General features: G+C 31.7%; 1 protein-coding gene across 9 annotated transcripts in view; it reads right to left on the reverse strand.

The window, feature by feature from the left end:
* The window catches only part of LOC122514769 (myosin heavy chain, muscle), a 46,335-nt gene extending 28,376 nt beyond the window's left edge, over positions 1-17,959 (reverse strand). For 5 of the 9 annotated variants that reach the window (XM_043631801.1, XM_043631798.1, XM_043631803.1 and 2 more), the window contains exons 1-10: positions 17,933-17,959; positions 15,366-15,835; positions 11,762-11,905; positions 10,171-10,327; positions 9,639-9,865; positions 9,267-9,330; positions 9,051-9,149; positions 8,402-8,505; positions 2,088-2,225; positions 1,686-1,955 (exon numbers count right to left, since the gene is read on the reverse strand). In XM_043631801.1, coding sequence (XP_043487736.1) covers positions 1,686-1,955; positions 2,088-2,225; positions 8,402-8,505; positions 9,051-9,149; positions 9,267-9,330; positions 9,639-9,865; positions 10,171-10,327; positions 11,762-11,905; positions 15,366-15,572 — 1,410 coding nt within the window. In that variant the 5' untranslated portion in view covers positions 15,573-15,835; positions 17,933-17,959. Of the gene's footprint in view, positions 1-689; positions 861-1,685; positions 1,956-2,087; positions 2,226-7,266; positions 7,371-8,401; positions 8,506-9,050; positions 9,150-9,266; positions 9,331-9,638; positions 9,866-10,170; positions 10,328-11,761; positions 11,906-15,365; positions 15,836-17,876; positions 17,898-17,932 lie in introns of those variants that run through there. The other 4 variants (XM_043631799.1, XM_043631802.1, XM_043631805.1 and 1 more) reach the window with 3 other exon arrangements.
* Between the last annotated feature and the right edge of the window lie 5,470 nt (positions 17,960-23,429).

Here is a 23,429-nt window from a genome sequence, read left to right on the forward strand (position 1 = left end):
CCGATCTATTTTATAAACGAAAAAAAAATCTAATTTCATTTCCTCATGCTTTCTAGACAAAAATATTTAGGGTCAACAACATACGAGATCAAACCACCTTGTCTAAGAAAAAAAATCATATTAACAAATCAACATTCTAACATTCTGTGAGACACATGGGGGGGTGGGGGGTGCGAGGAGAAAAGTAATATTTAAAATTTCGAGCTTGAACGGGGTGAACGGGGGTCCAAGTATTACGATAATCATAAATACAATCGTGAAAATTTGTTTAACAGAAAATAGTTCTAGAATAAACAAGAAAATCAGATTATCTAACACAGAACGTGAGAAGATATAATACATTGATTGGAAGATCATAAGTGAGTCATGCCTATGGGGGTCAGGGGGGTCGGGAGGGGCAGATAAATATAACAACAACGAATAATAAACTAATAGGAATAAACGAATATGAAGAATTAGAATAATAATCGTGATACCTAATGAACAAAATCGTGCTAACTAATTTGGACATTGTGGGGGGGGCAGGAGTGGGGGGGGCAGGGGTCGAGAAGATAATCACAATACATTCGAAGGATATTGTCCAGAGAGACAGTCGAAGAAGAACAATTGTTTTAAAAGGGGGTTTTGGAGTGTTTTTTTTGTCTAGGGGGCGGAAGGGGGTTTTGTGGTCCCCTCAATAAGAGGGATACCTTTTCAATTAGCTCGATACAAGCTAACAAATCCATTCCAAAGTCAATGAAAGCCCAGACGATTCCTTCCTTTTTATATTCCTCTTGTTCGAGTACGAACATGTGATGATTGAAGAATTGTTGCAATTTTTCGTTGGTAAAGTTGATGCAGAGTTGTTCGAAACCGTTGTACTAAAGGGAACCAAACGAATTTATCTTCGACGGGGGTTTAAGGGACAAAATTGATTATCGCGAAGAAGATTGGTTTCGACAGATCGAATGTTTCATCGATTTGTTTTTCTTTTTTGTTTCGTGTCTTTTTTTGGTTGTTATTTTTTTCGTTTATCGATGATACGATAGAAGAAGAAGAAGAAGAAGAAGAAGAAGAAGATCTACGCGTGTTGAGTAAAGAATGATCGTTTACTCTTATCGTTTAGGTTTACGAATCTCGATAATATGTCTCGTTTATAGTTTTTCTTTTTTATTTTTTTTTTTTTTTTTATGTGAATCTAGTGATATTGTCGTGTCATATTTGAACTTTTAAATATGATTCGTTTAAATATTTATGTATGTATATACATATATATATTTTTTTTTTTTTTAATATGAAAAATAGTTTTAAACAAAATATATAATTAATACTATATCGAGAATATATATATGTATATATATATCATATGTGTAATAAAAAAAATGAATTATGTGTTGAAGTTTAATCATTCCAACGCGTCGACGATTTTTAAAAGCTTTTTTCGTTATTACCTAACCTATAAACCTAACCTATACAGAAGTTCGTACGAGTATACGAAGAAATAATTTATGTTAAAATGAAAAAATGCCATAAGAAAAGGGTCTCAATTGATACAAATATATTAATTAAATGAAATATTATAAATATCGGAATGTAATGTCAAATAAGATGATAAAAATCGTCGTCGATTGGATGAATTAATCGTTTAACTTATTTGAAATATTTTTCATAATTGAATTATAATCAAAATGGAAAGAAATACTTACGTCGAAAATCTCAAAACCAGCAATATCTAGTACACCAATAAAGTGTTGTCTCTTTTGCTGAGTATCCAGGGTCTCGTTACATTTCTTGACCAACCATTTGAACAATCTGTCGAACATAGCTTTCGACATAGCGCCTACGGAGTAGGCTACTTGATCTTTGTTACGACCTTGAGTTACGAACTCGTTACCGACCTTGATCCTTGGTTTCAACAAGTTCTTGTAAAGGTCGGCACAGTCGCAACCAAGAAGTTTAGCGACCCTGTCACCTTCCTATAATTATTACACCATTATTTTACGTACATTTCTGTGAAATTACAGTTTTTAATCATTGATTTTGAATAGGCCCTAAAGTACTGACCGTTTCATATACATAACCTAAAAATGTAGTTTTTGTCAATTTACCTCTGTACCATCAGCTTCAGCCTGTTCTTCTCGACCCCTTTGTTTGAACTTCATGCCACCCATGTGCATAACAGCTGCGGTGATCTTGTAGATGTTGTCCTTTTCCTCTTGCGTGAAACCCAACACATCGAAGGCTTGCTATAGATTAAACATGAAAAATATTCTATCAATCGTACGAATTTTTCTACACTTTTTTCTTTTCTTTTCGTAACAGGAATGACGATTGAGGTTAGAAATTTCGAATAAAATTTGAAGAATTTTCGATGAAGTTTATATAAGAAGAAATTACATTCCTGTCACGAATCAAATCTCGTAGTAATTAATACTCGTACATTTACGTAAATATTTTAGCGCATTAATTCGAAGCTTTTCAATATGGCGGATGCTTCAACTTCCGACATTTTTATCGTGACGGGATTGACACGTTTGAGGTTAGAAATTTCGAATAAAATTTGAAGAATTTTCGATGAAGTTTATATAAGAAGAAATGACATTCCTGTCACGAATCAAATCTCGTAGTAATTAATACTCGTACATTTACGTAAATATTTTAGCGCATTAATTCGAAGCTTTTCAATATGGCGGATGCTTGATCGATAATAAATAATAATAATAATAATAATTAAACAAAAATAGGAAGCACACACAAGGACGAGAGACAATCGACGTTAATCTTCAAAAACGTCCGAGTAAATTTCTTCCAAACGAAATATTATAATTAAAAGAAAAAAAAAAAAGAAAAAGAAAAAACAAATCTGGAAACATAATAAAAATTCAAATTACTCGGACGTTTTTGACGAGGAACGTCGTACGTAGCATAAGCATAAGCGTGAATCGTTTTAGAAATAGAACACATTTGTAAGCGATTGTAAAAAAGAAAAAAAGAAAAGAAAAGAAAAGAAAAGAAAAGAAGCTTTGCTAAAAATTATAGCAAAAATAAAATGAAGAATAAGTAAGAAAAAAATACTGAAAAATACAAAAACAAAGAAAATAGCTTAAGCTGAAGCTGAGCTTGTGTCGTGTAGCCGCTTCTCTTCCTTGAACACGAATCAAATCAAATGAAATTTCTCGTTTTAAAAAAACCGAGAGAAATAGAAATCAAAAAGCAAAAGATGATTCAAAACGAAATAAATCAAATGATTCATACGTTCATACGTACAAATGTTTTTACCTTTTACATGTCAAAACACTAAACAAGAACAACTACAACAATAATAATAATAATTATAATAATTACAAAGAAGGTAGAAGAATAAGAAGAAGAAGAAGAAGATGATGTTGATGAACAATGTGCAGGCAAAATAAAATACGAAGAAACAAAATCAATCGTTCGCAAACGATTATAATTCTCACGTAATGATTCGTTCAATCGCCATAACTTTTTCTCACGTCGAAAGAAAGAAAATAATCAATTGGAGAGGGGGGTTCAATACAGTGGGGGCTTGGGGGGGGGCATCTACGATGATAATTTAGACTCTCAAAGAGCCTAATTCAACAAGAAAGAGAGAGAGAGAAAAAATAGAAGAAATTTTTTCTCTTAAGGGTTGTTCCCTTGGTTACATTTTCCATCCTCCTAAATACTTTCTCAAGGTTTAGGGTTGAAGAAATAAATGATGATAATCAATTAACACTTATTGGACTGAAAAATAATCTAAAATTGTGATCTTATGTTGGATATAATTAAACATAACATAAACATTGTTAAAATAACAACGATATTCTATTTGAAATAATAATAATAATAATAATAATAATAATAATAATAATAATAATAATATTTTTTTATATAAGAATTCATATAAAAATAAATTGATTTTGATATTGAAAAAAATAATGATCACAATACATAATTGAAAAGAATTTCATTGATATTCGAACTATCCAGGCTAAAGTACTGGTTTCTAATGAAAAGGGGGGGGGATGATAAAAGGAAAAAAAAACTAATGAAGAAATGAATCCATTCGTTATTAGCGACCCCCATATAAGGGGGTCGTAATACGAATACGTTTCTACGAATGGAAACATACAATAACAGTTAGGAATAATTTCTAACGAATACTTAATCTCACAATTTTTACGGGGTACTACCAAACAATTGGATATTATCTACAAAAAAAAATACAAATGTCAATACATATGACATTAAATTACGTAAGATCAACATGGTATAATCAAAGTGATCGGATATACGAGAAAAATATATGAGAAGAAAATAGGGGTTCAGAGGGGGGGGGGTCACAAAAGAAGAAGAAGAATAATGAGAAGAAATTGATAGATATAATAAAAGAGACAAATGTAAGGATTTTGACGAGCCTTGACGACAATTGGGTTTTTTGGGGTTTCTTTGAATTTGACTTACGTCGGTAAGCTGACATTCCTCTCCGTCATCAACGTTGGGGATCGTAACTTTTCCTTGTGCGACGTTGTGATAGTCGTGTATGTCGTTGGACAAGAGACATTTTTCTGCGAATCATTTACGAATCAGAAGATAGAGATACAAATTTTGAAATTGAAATTTAAAAAGAAAAAAAACACATCGTCGAATTTCTACCCTTTTTATTATTTTTTTTTTCTTTTTTTTTTTGCGGTGTTTTCTTCGTAGAAATCCTTGATCATTTTTCACATTCCCATGGTCAATTCCCATGGTAGGTGTATTTTACTATAGAAACACAAATCTATGGGGAAAATAAATGAAATGAAATTTAACTAACGAAATATTTTCATCTTATGCGAATACCAACGAACGAATTTTCCTACAAAAAAGAAACGGCTTCTCCGTGATATAAATGTGAGGGAACAAAAAAATCAACGAAAAAAAGAGAAAAAAAAAAGTCAAGTAATGTGCGAGTCGATGATGCTGATCGGGGAGCGAGTACCGTTGGGGGGGATGGGGGGGAATAATCGTTCCTTCCTTCGTTCTGTTCTTTTTTTCTTTCCTTGTCGATTAATAATTTTATACTTTCTTTTTGTTTTTGTTTTTTTTTTCTTTTTTTGTTTTTGTTTTTGTTTTTTTCCCCTAACTTCCTTATTCGTCCCCCAATCTCCCCGCACCCCGATTGCGCCGGCAAGCAGCTGCTTTTGCAAGCGGGGGAGCGAGGGGACGGTTCCTGTCGAATCTTCAGCCAGATTTCATGCCACCTTGAGAGATCAAGAGAAACACTAGGATTAGATCAAATATATATATATATATATGTATAAAAAAAAAAGAAAATTAATATATAACATATATCAAAATATTGCAAAATGTTCATTTGTTCAATACTATTTCATATTAAGGCTTGTTTTCGTATCCAGATCCCATATAAGGGTCGTATTATGCTAAATTTGAATGATTATGAACACTTCTCTGTATTTTATTCGCGAATAATAATAAATAAATAATAATAAATAAATATTAAAAAATAATAATAAATAATAAATAATTAATAATAAAATAAAAAATGACGTCTAATGTGTGTGTGTGACGCGTTTTGAAGAAAAAAATGTAAATCAAATCGAATGAAATGAAATCAAATGAAAAAGTATGAAATAAGGGAAAGAAAAGAAATGTAACGACGATCAAGGCGGACATGAACTTTGGTGAGAATCATAGGTACCTTCGGGGGATGGACTTACGTCCGTAATTTCCATCTCGGAGGCGTCGTTGACTCCCGGAATTCTGGTCTTACCCTGGCTAATATACCAGTAGTCCCCAATCCGGTTGCTCAGGAAGGTCTTTTCTGTATTATACGATAATCCCCTAGCTTACGTTTGGGTTCATTACGAGGAACAATATCGTTGCTTCATTTGTTTTATTTTTGTTTCTTTTTCTTTTTGGCCAATCAAACGACGATACAGTTCCTCGTTTAATGTATTCATTGATATTACGTAAAGAACTTTTGTTATGTTTCTTTTTGATTTTTCTTTGTTTCTTTTTTTTTTCTTTCTTTTTAATTATAATAAAAATATCATCGAGAGCGATAAAATATACAACGAAAAGTTCTTTGCGTGTTTTTTTTTTTTTTTAATGATGACATGGTTGCACGTAATGATAATTGCTGAAAACAAAAACAAAAAAAGTCAAACGAAAGCAAATAGATAAGACAGATAGATAATGCATGAAAAAACAAATGAGAGACGAGAAAAAAGAGAGAAAATAGGAAATAGAAGAAGAAGAAGAGAAGAATGAGAAGAATGAGAAGAAGAACAAGAAGAAGAAGAAAATAAAGAAGAAGAAGAAGAAGAAGTAGTAGTAGTAGTAGTAGTAGAAGAAGTGAAACTGAAAGTATAGTAAACAGTATCAAAAGTTCCCAGTGGCCAATCTAATGTAGCTGTAAAAATGTGGATGATTATCATAAGTGTATTAAGTGTAGGCACATAGAACGATAGAGCTGAAAGAGAGTACACGAAAAGAGAGATAGATAGACAGATAGATAGATAGATAGATAGATAGATAGATAGATAGATAGATAGATAGATAGATAGATAGAGAAAGAAAGTAAAACAAACAGAAAGACGCCAAACAGACAGACATTGATAAAGATCCTACAAAAAAAATGGAGCATTTTAAACATAGAGAGCAGAATATTTTTCAAGCGGATTTAATAAACGCATAGGCGATAATTAATCATCAAAAATAACGTAATAATAATAATAATTATTATGATAATAACATATTTCACGTAATGTTACTATTTATTATATATATATATTATTTAAGGTTTTGCACTGTAAAATTTGTTCACCACCTCTCTGCAAGAGAAATTCGATCTTTTTCCTTGCAATTTTATTAACAAAAGGTATCAATTTTCGTTATAATAATGAGAAATAATATAATAAGTATGTAGGATTTATGAAAAAACTGAAATATTGTGATTAACTATTTTAGAAATGAGAACCGGGGGGATTCGATCCTAGGATCTTTCACTTTCCAGGCGACTACTTTACCCATTGAGCTATCCAAGACTAAACAATTAGAATCCCACGAATGATTATATAAATATTTGACATGAAAATACTCGATCTCATAAAAATTTTAAGAGTGCAAAACTTATATATATATATATAGTTATTATATATTATTATATTTTTTGGTTTGTTTGTATTTTTCGTTAACGAATCCTGAATCTGCTATTCTTCCAGGATATGAAAAAGTGGAATTAATATTTTGAGGAAATTGATTAGAATCGCATGCACTTACGTCGGTAACCAAAAGTTCCTCGCCGTCATCGAGACCGGGAATAGTCGTCTTTCCTTGTGACACAAAGTAGTAGTCGTGGATGTTGTTGGACAGCAGCAACATCTCTACGAGGGTCGGAAGAAAAAAGAAACAAAAAACATGCACGGGGTTAGAGAAATCACAAACGACCGAGACCACGTATTTCCTAGTGGCTTTCCTTCGGGGGTAGGGGGTTGTTGGGGCTTTGGGGGTGGGGTGTTGTTGGGGGTTCTGTGTATGCTGGGCTAGTTTCAGTCGAGGTAATCCAAACTACATAAGAAATATTTACAAGGGTTCATCTACAAAGCCATTTGATGATCTCATCGTGTGGGACTGAAAAATTGGGACTGAAAAATTGTGACTGACCCGTTTTTTGGGTATTGTCGTAACTTTGAAAGAAAAAGCTACACTTTGACATCGTCCTTGAATATAATTTCGATCATACAAAACAACTTTTTGTTTGAATTTTCAATCTATAAATGGACCGATCTTTGGACAATGTATAAGCATAGGTTTTTTTTTCAATTGCTTTTCATAATGTCTACAAAAGAGTGTCGCAATACTATTTTATAACATAATGGTACTTCAGTATTCCATTGTCCTTCAGAGAATGGTATTCAACACAATGTCCTTTGCCTATGATGGACATCATTATAAAATTCAAACACACGTTTTTCTTTCATAACAACCCCGGTGTCTTGGTAATCCTCTTCTAATCGATTAAATAAAACATCATGATTTTGTTTATAAATTAATTCGTAATATATATATATATAAAACACCGGTGTTATATAAAAGAATGAAAACGATTAACTATGTGGGGGAAAAAAATACAATTGAGAACAAATTGTAGATTAAACGAAAAAAAAAACAACTATAAGTATATATATATATATGTATGTATGTATGTATGTATGTATGTATATATAAAAATAGAGGTTGGGTGGTAAAACGAGGAAAAATAAGAAACGGAACAACATAGAAAATAGAAACAAGAAAGAAAAATAAAAAAACAAATATAAATCTAGGCGGACAAGAAAAGAAAAATTAGGCATAGGCGGCGAGCATCTTTTTCCCCTCCCCCCCTGCGACATCTTCATCAGGTGCAGGTTCTTACGTCGGTAAGTTGCAATTCCTCGCCGTCATCAACGTTTGGGATAGTTGTCTTGCCCTGAGCGATGAAGTAGTAATCTTGTACGTTGTCCGACAAACAGCACATGTCTGCATGGAAGGATTATGGTCAAAAGGTAAACGATTTAATTAATACAATAATTTGATGATGATCATGACGATCATGTTGATGTTGAAGAAGAAACACCATCCTACAATCCTGAAATTATTAACGTTGTTGTTCCTGGACAATTGTATTAGTTGCTAAATAATAATCCAATAAATTGGTCACATTCAGGATCAGTATCATCGGTTTACACGTTCTCTGGAAGGGCTGAGGGGTGGGGGTATCCAGGATTATCAACATAACTTAAGAATATTCAAAATTGTCCCTGATTAACGAGCCTGACTATTACGATCCTACAATTTTGATATTATCAAGTGGGACGTCACTTAACTTAAGATTTAAATGTCTTTCAAATAAATGTGAACAACTGTTAACCCGATCAATTGAATATTGATACGATATTGTGAGATATTCAATTGAAAAACTTTCTTTTATCAATGTCATTTCAAATGGTCAGGTTTTCAAGTTGTTCGTTAGAATAGTCATAATTTTATATATATATATGTATAAAAATGTTTGACTTTCTTACCCTTTAACCCTTTAACAGATCCGGACATCATTTGATAGAAAATGTGATAGGAACGTTCCAAACTTTGTTGAGAGATGACACGAGCCTTTTCCAATAGATCTGTTAAAGTATAATACAATGAATTATTGAAATTATATTTATATATATAAATTTATTTTTATACGTGATAAACAACTAATTGAATTGTTATTTATTATTTTCATGAATTATACTTACAAGTCTCAATATCAGCACCAGCCAGTTTTCCAGAGGGACCAAAGTGAATACGGATGAATTTACCCTAAACATTTATAATAGAATTATTGAATATAATATAATGTTTATTAAACCCCCTTTTTGCACACCACCTATGTCGAGCGTGACTCGACATTTTAATCTCAAGCGATCCTCTGTCGAGTCTCACTCGACATTTTTATTCTAATCTAACTGAATTAAATTGCTTGAATTTTTTGTTCGTTAAATAAAACATTTAACAACGTTGGGAGACTGTTCAATTAAATTAATTAAATTAAATTCAATTAAAATTCAATAAATTAATATATAATTTGTAATGCAATAATATAAAATATATTAAAAGAGTGAACTTACGAAACGCGAGGAGTTGTCGTTACGGACGGTCTTAGCATTACCAAAGGCTTCCAATACGGGATTAGTTTGGACGACTTGATCCTCAAGAGAACCCTTCTTCTGATTTGGATCCTCAGTTTTCTTTGTCGATGCACCGACGGTGGCAAAATAAGCAATTACTTTTTTCGTGTTTTCAGTCTTACCAGCACCAGATTCACCGGTAATCAACATAGACTGATTTTCACTGTCTGTAAAGATAAAACGAGACAATTTTTAGGTTAGGTCTCTCATCATTGTTACAAATATATTTACGGTCAGTTTATTTAAACGATAAAACGAGACAATTTTTAGATTAGATCTCTCATCATTGTTACAAATATATTTACGGTCAGTTTATTTAAACGATAAAACGAGACAATTTGTAGGTTAGGTCTCTCATCATTATTACAAATATATTTAGAGTCAGTTTATTTTATATTTGGATTTTTCTTAAGAGAGGAGGAAAAAAAAGAAAGAAGGATTACGTTTTATTCTATAAATGTAAATTACTTACTGGTTAACATGTTGACATAAGCACCGTCAGAAATGGCAAAGATATGGGGTGGTACTTCATTACGTCTTTTACCGCGATACAATTTCGCGCATCTTTGGGTATAAACGGGGAATCTTTTGTAAGGATTAATAGCAACGCAGAAAAGTCCAGAATATGTCTGAAATAATAATAAATAATAATAATAATATATACATACACACATAAATATATATATATATTAATAAACAACATTTGTCGTATAGAAAAATTGTTGTTCGTTTTTGGATAAAAAAAAAAAAAAGAAAATATAAAAAAGCAACAAGAAACGACAAGAAAAACAGCATGTAGGAAACAAAAGAAACAATTTCCTTGTTGGTAATTGGCCGGTCTGCGGTCGTGCATTGCTGAAATAATTTTCAAAACCCATTTACCTTACGATAACGTGCAAGACACCTCTCTCGAGAGAGAGATCAAATTTAACCAACCAGATATAACCAGTTCGTAATTTTCCTTTATCACTGTGGATCACGTAGGCACGTACAATTGAAATTGAAATCGTAAAGCAAATGGGTTTTAAGGAAACACATTGAAAACGATATTTAATCCATTCCATTGATAATTTTGGATTGTTTTTTTTTTTTTTTATTTTTTTAAATAAACAACTCGTGTCTCGAGACGAGTGTTTTTTTTTGCTTTTTCTTCTTGTTTAAATCATGAAAAGGTATATATAACAATAACAACAACAGCAACAAAAGAAATATTTACAAAATAACACATAACCAAGTTTATCAGTCACAATAGATAAACGAGAGGGGGGGGTGGGGTAATGAAAAGACGATATTTTGAGAAGAAAATCGTCAATCATTGGCGACAAGTCTCAACGTCGTTTTACCAATGTAAAAAGGAAAAAGAAAGTGTTTATATTTAAAAGAAGAATAAAACGATTCCTATTGGAATAGTTTAAACGTCGTGTGGCACGTTAGGGGTGCTTTGTAACGACGTATCATCATCGTTTTGTCTTATAAAACGATTCGAAGAGACAAACAGTAACGAAATAAATAAATAAATAAATAAATAAATAAATAAATAAAGAAAGACAAAATGAGATTGAGTAAGACAGAAAGTGAAAAACAATGAGAACGAGAAAAAGAACATCAAACTGACAATGAAAAGAATATAATTATCGAAAATACGAGAAAAGAAAAGAAAAGAAAATAAAAGAAAAGAAAAAAAAAAGACGACGAGCGTATTCTCGTCCGAACATAAAACAAAGAAAGAAAGAAAGCAAGAAAAAAATAAAAAAAAGAAGAAGAATTATCGTTATTGTTGTTCTTTCAATCATAATTCTCGTATACAATCTTACATTTGAATGATTCTTTCATCGATGATTCGATTCGTTGAAAGAAAAACAAAATGACGAGATTGTTTGATAAATAAATCAACACAAAAGGAAAAAGAAAAAAGAAAAAAGAAAGAAAGAAAGAAAGAAAGAAACTTCACAGAGAGATAAATGCAAGAAAAATGAGGTGGTGGGGGTAAGGGTAAAGAAAGTTGGGTTCGTTATCATCACGATTCAATGTCATCGTCATTGGAGATGACTGTGAAGTCTTACGTAGATAAGTTGGGCGTAGTAACGTTGCTTCAAGTTGTGCAGTACTGAAGCATCATTGAGGTAGGTCAGATTAGACATGTCCTCGGCTTTTTCGTATTTCGGCGGGTTCACTTGTTGAAGTTGATCCTTCTTGAAGTCCCTGGTCTGTCATCGTAATTTAACCCCCGATCGTCGAAGAAGTCAAAGAAGATAAAGAAGAAGAAAAGGAAGAAGAAGAAGAAGAAGAAACAACGATGACAACGACGACAACGATGACAACGACGACGACGACGAAAGAAGATCGGCAAGAGAATCGGGGTGGGGGGCCACGAGAGAGAAAAGAAAAAAGAAAAATACCCGGTTAATATTGATATGTAATGAAATGATAACTTACGTAAATTAATTTGTGGTAATAACGTTGTTTCAGGTTGTGCAACACTGATGCCTCGTTCAGGAAGGTCAGGTCTGCCATGTCTTCGGATTTTTCGAATTTTGGCGGATTCACTTGGGACAGCTGGTCTTTGCGGAACTGTTTCGTCTGTGTGCGTGTGTGCGCCCGTGTTTTGTTTTTTTTTTTGTTTTATATGGGTAATTTTATTCGTTTAATTTGTCAATAAATCTATATATTTTTTTCTTGGTTTTTCTTTTTTTTTTCTTTTCTTCAATTTTATCATACGGTTTAATAACACCTTTGCTATCAGTGTTATCAAACTTTATGTTCAATTGTTGTATAGATTTATTGTTAAAAAAAAAAAAAAAAACAGGAATATACTACCGAAGTTATATATTTCTATTTTTTTTTTTCTTTAATTTAGCCAATTGGAATGTTCCTGTTTATTTATTCATTTTTATCATAGGTTAGAGATCGTTAAATAATGAAACGTCTGATTACTCTGATTAATTTCAGTTCTAAATCAGACATTTCATAATTATTGTTAATTATGTAATAGTTTAATAATACAAAATGTTATAGAACTTTTAGTACAACCCTATATAGATTTATTTAAAAACAGGAATACTTCAGTATTATCGTATCATTTGATGATACAAAAATTTAACGAAATTTTACCCCTAAACTCTCCATAGATTTATTTATAAAAACATTTAAAAAATTACTTATAAATTACATTTCATTTGTTATAATAATTATTCGACCAATTGGAGTGTTCCTGTTTTTACTTTTTTCTTTTGTATTCACTTTTACTCCTTCTAATATCGAGTACAGAATACTCGAGCTAATACGCAACGTGTATTTCGAATATATCACAATTTAGAGTTTCAACAATACTTCAACATTAGTTGCAATCATTTTGGCAAAGTACCGATTGGTGGTACGGCTAAGGATAACAACATCAATCATTCAACTTGAAAATGTCAATACTAAAATAAATATAGCCATCGTAAAAAAAGAAATAAAGAAAGAGAGAGAGAAACAGTCAGAGAAGGAAGCTGACGGATAATGATGATGATGATGACATATATAAATATATACACACATATATATACACACACACACATATATATATATATATGTACGTATATATATTTTTTACTTCTTCTATATTATTTTATTTCTATTTCTATATATATATTTTCTACATTTTCTTTTTTTCCTCTCTCTCTCTCTCTCTTTTCAATTAGGGTTGCGTAAAAGCACGAGAAGATGAAGTGGGGGGGGGCGTATATCCGGCAAAATATATATTTCTCTTTCTCTTTCCATCCATCTGTATCTCTGGGTAACCAGTTAGTTCAGCTCAATTTTCAGCTCTCAGCTCAGCTCAGCTCAGCTCAGCTCAGCTCAGCTCAGCTCAGCTCAGCTCAGCTTAGCTTAGCTTGGCTTAACTGGTAGCTTGCTTTTGACAGTGCTCTAAAAATATATTGACCCGCGTTTCGAGAAGTGGCGTTTCAATTTATTATTACCGTCGTCGCTAGCTATGCTAACAATAGCGTTTAGGTGTCGACGGGCCAGGGTTTGCTGAACCATTATGTAACACCATACTACTTCTTCTTCTTCTTCTTCTTCTTCTTCTTCCGTTTCACTTGATTCTATATCTTTTATCCCCACCCACCCACCCTTCACACTCTTGTCCCTGCAACTCTTCTTTTTCTATCATTTTATACTCATTCTACAGTTACGTATATATTTGTTAACAATTAATCAAATTAATATTCGAATTTGTTGATTTTGTTAATAATAAAAGGAAGAAATAATATTTATTCGCGTCTCTCTTAGTTTCTTTTATATATATATTTATTATTTTTAATCGTCCCGATTGCGAGATCAAATTACGTAGCCATGTTGTATTATTTTGAGGTTATGTGATACGAATTCGGTTAATCTTGTTCTATTTTTTGGTTTATTCTTTCTTCCTACCTTCCTTCCAATTCGTTTTCTCGTTTTTAATTTATTTTCGTTCGATATAAGGAGAAGAAGAAGAAGAAGAAGAAGAAGAAGAAGTACGTAGAGAAAGATAAAAAGATTGTGCCGGATATGTTGGCCCGTTCGAACGATAGAAGGTCGTAAAAGCTTCGAGCGATTTCTGTTCTCTCTTTCCAAAAATAGAGACGGAGTAGCTTGATACGGCAAAGCCCCGGCATGCTTGCTTGCTTGCTTGCTTGCCTTCCTTCCACATCTTTTCAAAGTAAGTATAATACGCAAGCTCCTCCTATCCTACTACCTTCGTGTATTTTTCAAAGTATTATTTATATATACACGTATATGTATATATATATATATATTTATTTACCCGTTATCTCTTCTATTTGTATCGTATACGAATAAATTTAATTTTCTTTTTTTATTTTTCTTGCGTTTGTTTGTTTTTATTTTTTTTTATTTTATTTTTTCTTTTTTTTTTCTCTATATTTAAAACGTATATATATATTTTGTAATACAATTAGATAACTGTATAAAAGCGTTGTACGAATTCGCGTTTTAATATGAATATATTATTACTATTAATATATTAATATATATATATATAATTTAATTTATTATTAATTTTATCTCACGAAAAAACATTTGTATTCGATGTAAAAATACTAAGATTATTTTTCGTTTCAATTTAATTTCAATATGCAACGAAAGTGTAAACTTTTGTACAAGGTTTTAATACAGCAATCTATTGTACGTAATGATAAATATACATTTCAATAATCTAGAACATCGTTTCTCAAACTATAATACATGATGTAACCCCACTAATAGTACATTACGTTATTTTCGTTGCTACAATTTCTACATTAAATATTTTAATATTGTAACTAAGAGTTTTATTTATGAATATAATAAAATAATATCAATCCTTTAATTATAAACACTCCGTTCTAAATGAATTAATCTTTAATCAAGAAAATACTGTTATAATACTAGATATATATATATTTTTAGATTCTTATTTATATAATAAAAAAAAAATTTTTGTTTAAGTTTGAGAACCCCTGATCTAGATTAACAATCGCAAATGAAGTATCTAATTCGGAAAACATTTTTAATACCGAATTTCCAAAAGAACAAATAGAGAGAGATGGGTATAACCGATAAATAAATAAATAAATAAATAAATAAATAAATAAAAAAATAAAAAAATAGTATTGAATGTATAAAAATAAAATTGATACAAACCTCGCCGCCTGGTAATGAAACGGAAACAACATCCCCCTTGGTAGCTTTGATTTCACCAAGAAGATAACCTTCTTTTTCGTCGGGTACCCAGCAAGCCTTTTTAGCATCGTAAGGTTTGGTTTGATCGATTCTCTTTTGTTCGAGAGAAACAAAGAGATAGGGAGTTGGATCGGGATCTTCTCCCTCCTGTTGCTTTGGCTTCGGCATGTTGAATTGAAAAGTTTGCTGGTACTTCTTCTCGTTTGGTTATTTCAAAACTCGAGAAAATGAGGTTAAATATATTCTTCCTCGTTCTGTTGTTGTCTTTTTATTTTTCTTTCCCTTTTCGCACTTCTCGTCGTTCCTTTCCCCACTATTCGATAAGAGGGAGAGGGAGGCCTGCTCGATAGATAATTTTGTCTTCGTTCTCTTCGTTCCTCGCTGAATTCGGCGACGGACGGACTACTTCTGGCGGCACGATCTGGGCGGCCCTAAATAATCAACAAACAATATCTTTTTTTTATTATTAATTATCTTATCAAAGTAATAACGTTATATCGTGTATTTCTATTCACCGAGATTAAAGTTAAATTATCGAGAATTAAACATTCAAATATGTAAGAGAGAAAGATTGAAAGAATTAATGGTATCCGCCATATTGGAAATTCATCGTTTTTATTTGAATTTATAGGTTATAACGTGAAAACCAATGAAATTCATTATTAACTTTCGTTAATTCGAAATAACACTTTGCGTAGTTAAACCCTCGTCGTAAACTATGACGATTACGTACGTACAAGTATCTCGTTGCATGTTTTAACAGGAAGCAAGTGGAACAAGTCAAAAATAACTCCGCCTAACTCCAACGAAATACCAACGAACTAACTCACGGATTAAATACACCCGCGATTGCGATAACGTACAAATCGAAATCACCCTCGAAATATATATATAGATTTACATTTACGTATAAATAAATGCGTATTTTAAATTGAGATGGAAAAATTTCTCGAACGATATATCACGTGGGTTAAATCCAACGAACGGCAAACTTTGCCGCGCAATTTTCATCAAAATGGCGACACGTTCTCCGAACCGATCTCGAACTTTCCCCCCTCCCCATCCCTCTACCAATTAAAATTAGCAAATGTCTTTTTAATTTCTTTTGTCGGTTTTGTTTTTTAAAAGCAATTAATTAAACTATTAAAATCGTCGTTTTGAGAAATTAAATATTTTCACTAATAATATTACTAATAAAGTCCCCCGATATCTTCTTATTTCTCGAATATTTTCTCGTTAAAGTAGTAAATCCCAATAGATAATATTAAGGTCGGATAATATATCTCGAATCAAAGATAAATATCAACGAGAATAAAATTCTGTATTACAATTTTTAAAAAACGATGATATTTCACTCGTAAGAAAAAAAAAAAAAAAAAAAGAAAAGAAAAGAAAAAAAGAAAAACAAATCACAAAAGTGGGATATTATTTCAAAAAAATATCAGTCCTTTCGAATAATTTCCACAGTAGAGTCGTTGCACCGTACATATTTGCCTATTTATTTTCACTGTCTCTTTCAAAAGAGATTATCCTTTTTCGTATAAGAAAAAACCGTTTTCCCGATTTCTTTTCTCCGATCGAGCACAAGGAAAATATATATATATATATGTATACATATATAAAGAAACAAAAAAGCACACACAAAAGATCGAATTGAAAAAAATTAGAAAGGAAATATATATCCCAATTCTTCGAATCCGATGTAGCAGAGCACACAATATATCGATCGTTACAATCGATCGTCTTCTTTCTTCAAATTTTCATCCACTATGGAAAAATCCTTTTTCTCGTGGTAAACGAAAGTTAATAATTAACACTTTTCTAATATCTTTCTCTCTCTCTCTCTCTCTCTCATTCTCTCACCCTCTCTCTCTCTCTCTCTCTCTTTCTCTCTCGTTTAAATAAAACTTGGAAATATTCCAAACTTGGTCGATAATTCGAATAAATTATTACAAAAAAAAAAAAAGAAATAAAGAAAAACCTTTTTTCAATATACCTCTCTCTCTCTCTCTCTCTCTCTCTCTCTCTCTCTTTTTTGTTTAAACTTAAATCTACGAAACAAAACAACTGTTGTAATAACGTACTGAAGTTAAACGCGTTTAAACGATAAAATAAATATAATTGGGAAATAATTTTGTTGACACTTCGAGGAGACCGAGAAAGAAAAGAAAAAGGAAAAAAAGGAGGAAAAAGAGAAACGAAAGAAAAAAAAAAAAAAAAAAGAAAAAAGAAAAAAAGGAAAAGAAAGAAAAAGAGTTGAAATAAGAGGAAAACCAAAACAAAAAAAGAAGAAAAAAAATCCGAACACGAAGGGTGTTCGACAAAAGATAAGAGTCCTCGACGGATAGAGAAAAAAGAAAAAAAAAAAAAAAGAAAATCGGAGAAAAATAATGAAACAAAAGAAGAAGAAGAAGAAGAAGTAGTAGTAGTAGAAGAAGATAAAAAGTATAACTTCAAAAAGAACCACACAACTCTTAAATGATATGTAATCCCGGAGCAAAGAGGAACAATCGACGTTATTCACTTACGTTAGGATGCCGTTCTGTCGGGGAAACGAGCGGGGGCTCCCAATATAAGCGCGTGCAACGTGATCCTAAGCTGTAAGGAGGCACCCGATTGGTAGACGATATTGGCCAATGAAAAAGCGCGTTAGTTACTGGGCCAATCTACCTTTTTAGGTGGAGATGATAGCGAAAGTGTGACAAGGGGGTGGTGGCGGAAAGGTACTACGAGAGTCCCCACGGATTCAACAACGCGCGTCCGTGCTCGGCTCGGCTCGACTCGAGTCGAGTCAGATGAAAATAGATAGCACGTTAGACTCGAAACTGTTAGATCCGAGATAGGACTATGTGTATTTAATGTCTCCTCTATGATAATCATTTCCAATTCCTTCCCTTCGGTTTTTTTCTTTCTGACACACCACACCTACAAATCTTACATATTCTATTCGTCATGCATCATCCCCAATCATCATCCATTTATCCATTTATCCCATAAACATCCATGTTTGTTTCCATCTTCTTTTTCCCCCTACTCCTATCCCTATCCGTACCCCTACCCTACCCCTCCTCCGACCCGATTGGTCATTACGTCTATCCCCTCCCTTTCTCTCATTTTAAAGATTAAACTTCCTAACCAACATAAGACCTGAAACTCCCGTCTTTGGACGTCATGTTCATGGGCGCTAGACTTCTGCTGCTGTTGCCGCTGCTGCTGCTGCTGCTGCTGCTGGTGGAGGTGGTGGTGGTGGTGGTAGTGGTGGTGGTGGTTGTGGTGGTGGTCCATGAACATCGAGGTGTATGTCGCGATGGAAGGACGCGAATAAGATCAGGAGAAGAGTGTGCAGGGGGGGGTTAGAGTTTGAGGTTTGCTCGCTTAGTCAGGTGGTGGTAATTCCCTCCTCGAATAACCGAGAAAGAGAGAGAGAGAGAGAGAGAGAGACACGATCCATCCATTGCACCAACAAACGTCTACTTCTCTTCGACTCCACGTGGAAGATGCACGTGGCCATACAAGATAGATCGATGATAACAGCTGCGAAATGGTTCTAAACCTTATTTCTATATTCCCCGACGTTTCTTTTTTTTTCTCTTTCGAAAACTTATCGAACTATCTCCCCCGACCCCCCAGTCCCCCAGACACTTAGCCACCCAGCCACCCAGCCCCCCCTAGCCCCCTTCTTTACCGTCATCTGGTTTAAATCCATCACACGCGTTATCAATTTTGATTTTTTTATTTCATATTACGATTATCTTACTGTATTTCGTGTTTCTTGTCGTCGTATGATTTTATCGTAATGCATTGTTTTGAATATTTTTTTGAACAGACGTCATGGACATTAAATTATTGAATTTTAGTCGCGAATTTATTATATTTCATTGTCTAAATTGTTTATTACTTTGCACGTGAAATTCGTGCACACTTAAAGGGATGTACATTTAAAGTAAATAATCTTATTATATTACGAGTGGAAATTAATATTTGGTGTGGCTTTTTTTTATATATATAAATAATATTAAAGTTATTTTATTTATTTAGAAATGAATCATACGTATGTTTTATTTGTTCGTATATTATTTTCGATCACTTTGATCAATCTTTTCGAATTTATTGCTATACCTAATTTTTTTATTTTCCTTCTTCTATTATAATTTTTCTTATATTTGTTCTTATGTGCGTTTAATTTTATATTATTAGTAATTTTTATTTGATAAACGATATATAGCGTTTGTCAAGTTTTAGATTTTGAATCAAAAAAGGAAAAAATAAAAAAACAAAAATAAATGAAATATTTAAACGGATTTGAAATAAAACAAATCTTTTGAGGTTATAAAATGACTATCATTGTAATAAATTGTATCATTTGTCAGCAAGAATGTTGGCAATATCGCATAAAATGTATATAACATTCGATATATATATTTATAAATATTTTTTTTTAAATTTGTACACGTTGTAAAATAACGTTAAGAGATTACGAGAATGATTGAAAAAAAAAAAAAAAAAAGAAAGAAAAACAAAACAAAACTCATATTTTCGTTGGTTAATTTAAACGATGATTAATGTTACTAACAAATTCAAATGAAATTATCATCCTATCGAGAATAGTAATACGATGAGAATGCAATTCAAGACGGTTAGTTTACGAATTCCTAAGATGTCCTTGAAATTTCATTAATCCAACCAACTCTACTCGCAAGAAAGTTTCTTCTCAATGATCTCGAAAATCCGCGATTCGATATAACCAAACGTCGTTTTCTTTGGTATTTCTATGAAATTGGATGTTATCCAGTTTCGCCAATTTGGCAAAATGATCTAAACGCGAAATAGGATTTTATTGCAATTATTATAATTTTAAGGATCATTGACAACATTTGTCATCATCATCGGACGTGTCAGATAGATCATATCCAAATTTTTATTAATAAATGTATCGATAAAAAAGAGAATAAATGAAGAAAAATGAAAATAAAGTTATGCTAAAGTGTTGGCATCAATTTCCAGTAAAACTAAAACGTGACTAATCAAACCTAATCGTCCAATCTAAACGCTATATGATAAATCAGACATAATGCCAAACGTGTGTTTCAAATGAACATTTAATAGTAAATTACATTCAAATTTTTCTATCAACCCATTCTCTATATTAACGACAATATTTTTTCTAACGTTTTACAACAATTCGTATAAGCATATAAAATAAAACTTTTGTTTTAATAATAAATAAGTATAAATAATGAAATAAAATAAAGAAATAAATATAAATAATGAATAAAATAATACTGCGATCCTATTTTAATAAAAATAATACTTTTGTTTTAATAATAACAAAAAATATAGAAAACAAAAAAGAAAAAAAAAACATTTACGAATTAAACGATCAATCTTACGATTAGTTTCGCAATTAACATGACTAATAATTAATTAAACACGACGCATCGATAAACAAAGAAGAAGAATTTAGCAAAGTCATTAATCTAATTTCGAATTGTAAATCCACACGCACGCGTCATCCAATAAAAACATTAACAACGAAACGTTTGCAATCTTGAAACCTTAAAAAAGACTGATTTGTTATGACGATCGTTAAAATGATCGCCAATCGAAAGAAATGGCGTCAAAAAACGTTACAGTCGAAGGGAATAAAAGTGTGAATGAAAAGGAAATGAATGAGAAGAAAGAAAAAAAAGGAAGAAAAAGAAAAAAGAAGAAAAAAGAAAATAAATGAAAAGACAGGAAACGGGTATATAATCGGTGAAAAACTGTGGAGAAAAACGATAACTATTGGAGTTAGTCGCGCGATTAGGAATGCGCGGAAATAGATCGGTTGCGCAACAACCCCGGTAAATTAAGATCCTGACGCGGGCGGATGCCATACCAATGTTTATTGCGAGACTCTCTAAAGAAGAAGAAGAAGAAGAAGAAGACAACGACGTTCGATCAAAACTCGTTAAACTTCTCTCGATGGGTTTGTAAATATAACCCAATGCACTTTTTATTATTCGTTATATTGCAAACTATATTTGTTTCGTTTACGCAAATGGCGTGTCTTATGTGCGTTTCAAACAATTATATATATATATATATATATATTTATATTAATTATATCATTTGTTAAATATAATAGCATTTTATAATATAATAGCACGAAAATGTTGTAAGAGGAATTATTTTATATATATATATATATATGTAATTGATTATCCTTATCCATTTTTGAGGTTAGAATTTATAAAAACATATGCAATAGGTTCTCCTTACCCATTTTTGAGGTTAGAATATATAAAAACATATATATATATTTTATATAATATATTTTAGGACTGTTTTAATTAAGATATAACGCGAATACAAATTCATAGCATATATGGGTACTGTATTTGATAAAAATAAAATATTAAGCTGCGTCCTAAGTTTTAAACTTTTTTTCTTTTCCTTCCTTAAATCGTTTAGGAAAACTTTTTTCTTTAAATTTCCTTTTTTTTTCATTTTAAACGAAATTCATGACTTTTTGCAAATCAAATTGCAAGACCGATTGGGATGAATTTGATCTGCACAATCTGGGATAAATTTAATATACGAAACCCATATTACGAGTAGAAATTAATTCGAAGGAGAGGGGGAGGGATGTTTTTTTTTTTATAAAGAACAAAATTTATTACTCATTTATGCAATCAAAATCGTACGTATGTAATTTTTCGAAATTCTTGTCGTTATTTTTTTGTTTCTTCGATTATTATTCCCGATCTTCTCTTCTTTTGGGCATCTTTTTCTTGGGCAATTTGTAGAATTTCTTGACGAAAAAACAATATGTCCTCCGATTTTGATGGAATAAATTTATAATATCAAAGCAACGAATTAATTGCCTATACCTAATATTTTCTTCCTTCTTATATAAATACAATTTTATCGTTATATATATATATATTTATATTATTAATAATTTCATTTGCATTCAATTCATTTTCATTCATTTCATTTCAAAAACTTCATTTTCGAGAAGAAGATGAAGAGAAAACATTCGACTTTAAAAAAAGATCGAATTTAAAGTGTAATAAACCAATGTATGCAATTTAACTTGACGTTGTTTATGTGTGTCTGTCAATGATATGTATATGTATTGAAAAATTTCAAGGGGAAAATATTCAAAAGATAAGATGATATAAAAATAAAAACGAAATATAAAAATCATTTGATAGAACGAGGAACGCGAAACGAGGAATGCGAACATAGAACGAGGAACACGACGTACGAAACGAGATATCAAAACGACGAAAACAATAAAAAAAAAGAAAAGAAAAGATATTAACACTAGATTTACGGATAGTTTGTTCATTATTTTTTAATGACTTACAAACATCGTTTGAATGAAGGGGAATTGAGTAGAGAGGATGAATTAATATTTACGTATATTTCATTACGTAATTAAAAAACGACATATGTGTTTGTTTAAAAAATAATATTTAAGTTTTATATACATATATATATAGTAACCACATTTTTCTAAAATTTTAATGAGTCAAATTGGCTCAGTCCGTAAATCTAGTGTTAACGTACAACTACGTGTAGTTCTCGTCTACAGGTTTAACGCGTTTAAACGAATGAAACAAAAATAAAAGGAAAAGTCGACTAGTCGTTTATAAAAAAAAAAAAAAAAAAAAAGAAAGAAAATAAAAAAAAAGAACCACGATTCGCGGATGTCGAAAAATGTTCCAAACAAAAAATACAAATGTTTATATATCAAAGCGGAATTATTAGCGTACCCGTTATTATTCGTTTGGAAGTTAATGTAAAGGAAAAGATGATGGAAAGGGGTAAGGGAGGGGCGGGCAGGGGAGCAGAGGAGGGAAACGATAACGCAAGAAAAGAAAAGAAAAGAAAAAAGAAAGAAGGAGAACTTCTCGGTGGCTTTCGAACGATGGAGATGATCCACAGGAGTAAGAGTAGGAGAGGAGACCGAATCTAAGATTATTTCTGGATCAGCCGGAGATAAACCGGGCCAAACGTCGGCCGAACGAAGCCGAC

This window comes from Polistes fuscatus, unplaced genomic scaffold (genome assembly GCF_010416935.1).
Source record: "Polistes fuscatus isolate 324 unplaced genomic scaffold, CU_Pfus_HIC Scaffold16, whole genome shotgun sequence".
Lineage (NCBI taxonomy): Eukaryota > Metazoa > Arthropoda > Insecta > Hymenoptera > Vespidae > Polistes > Polistes fuscatus.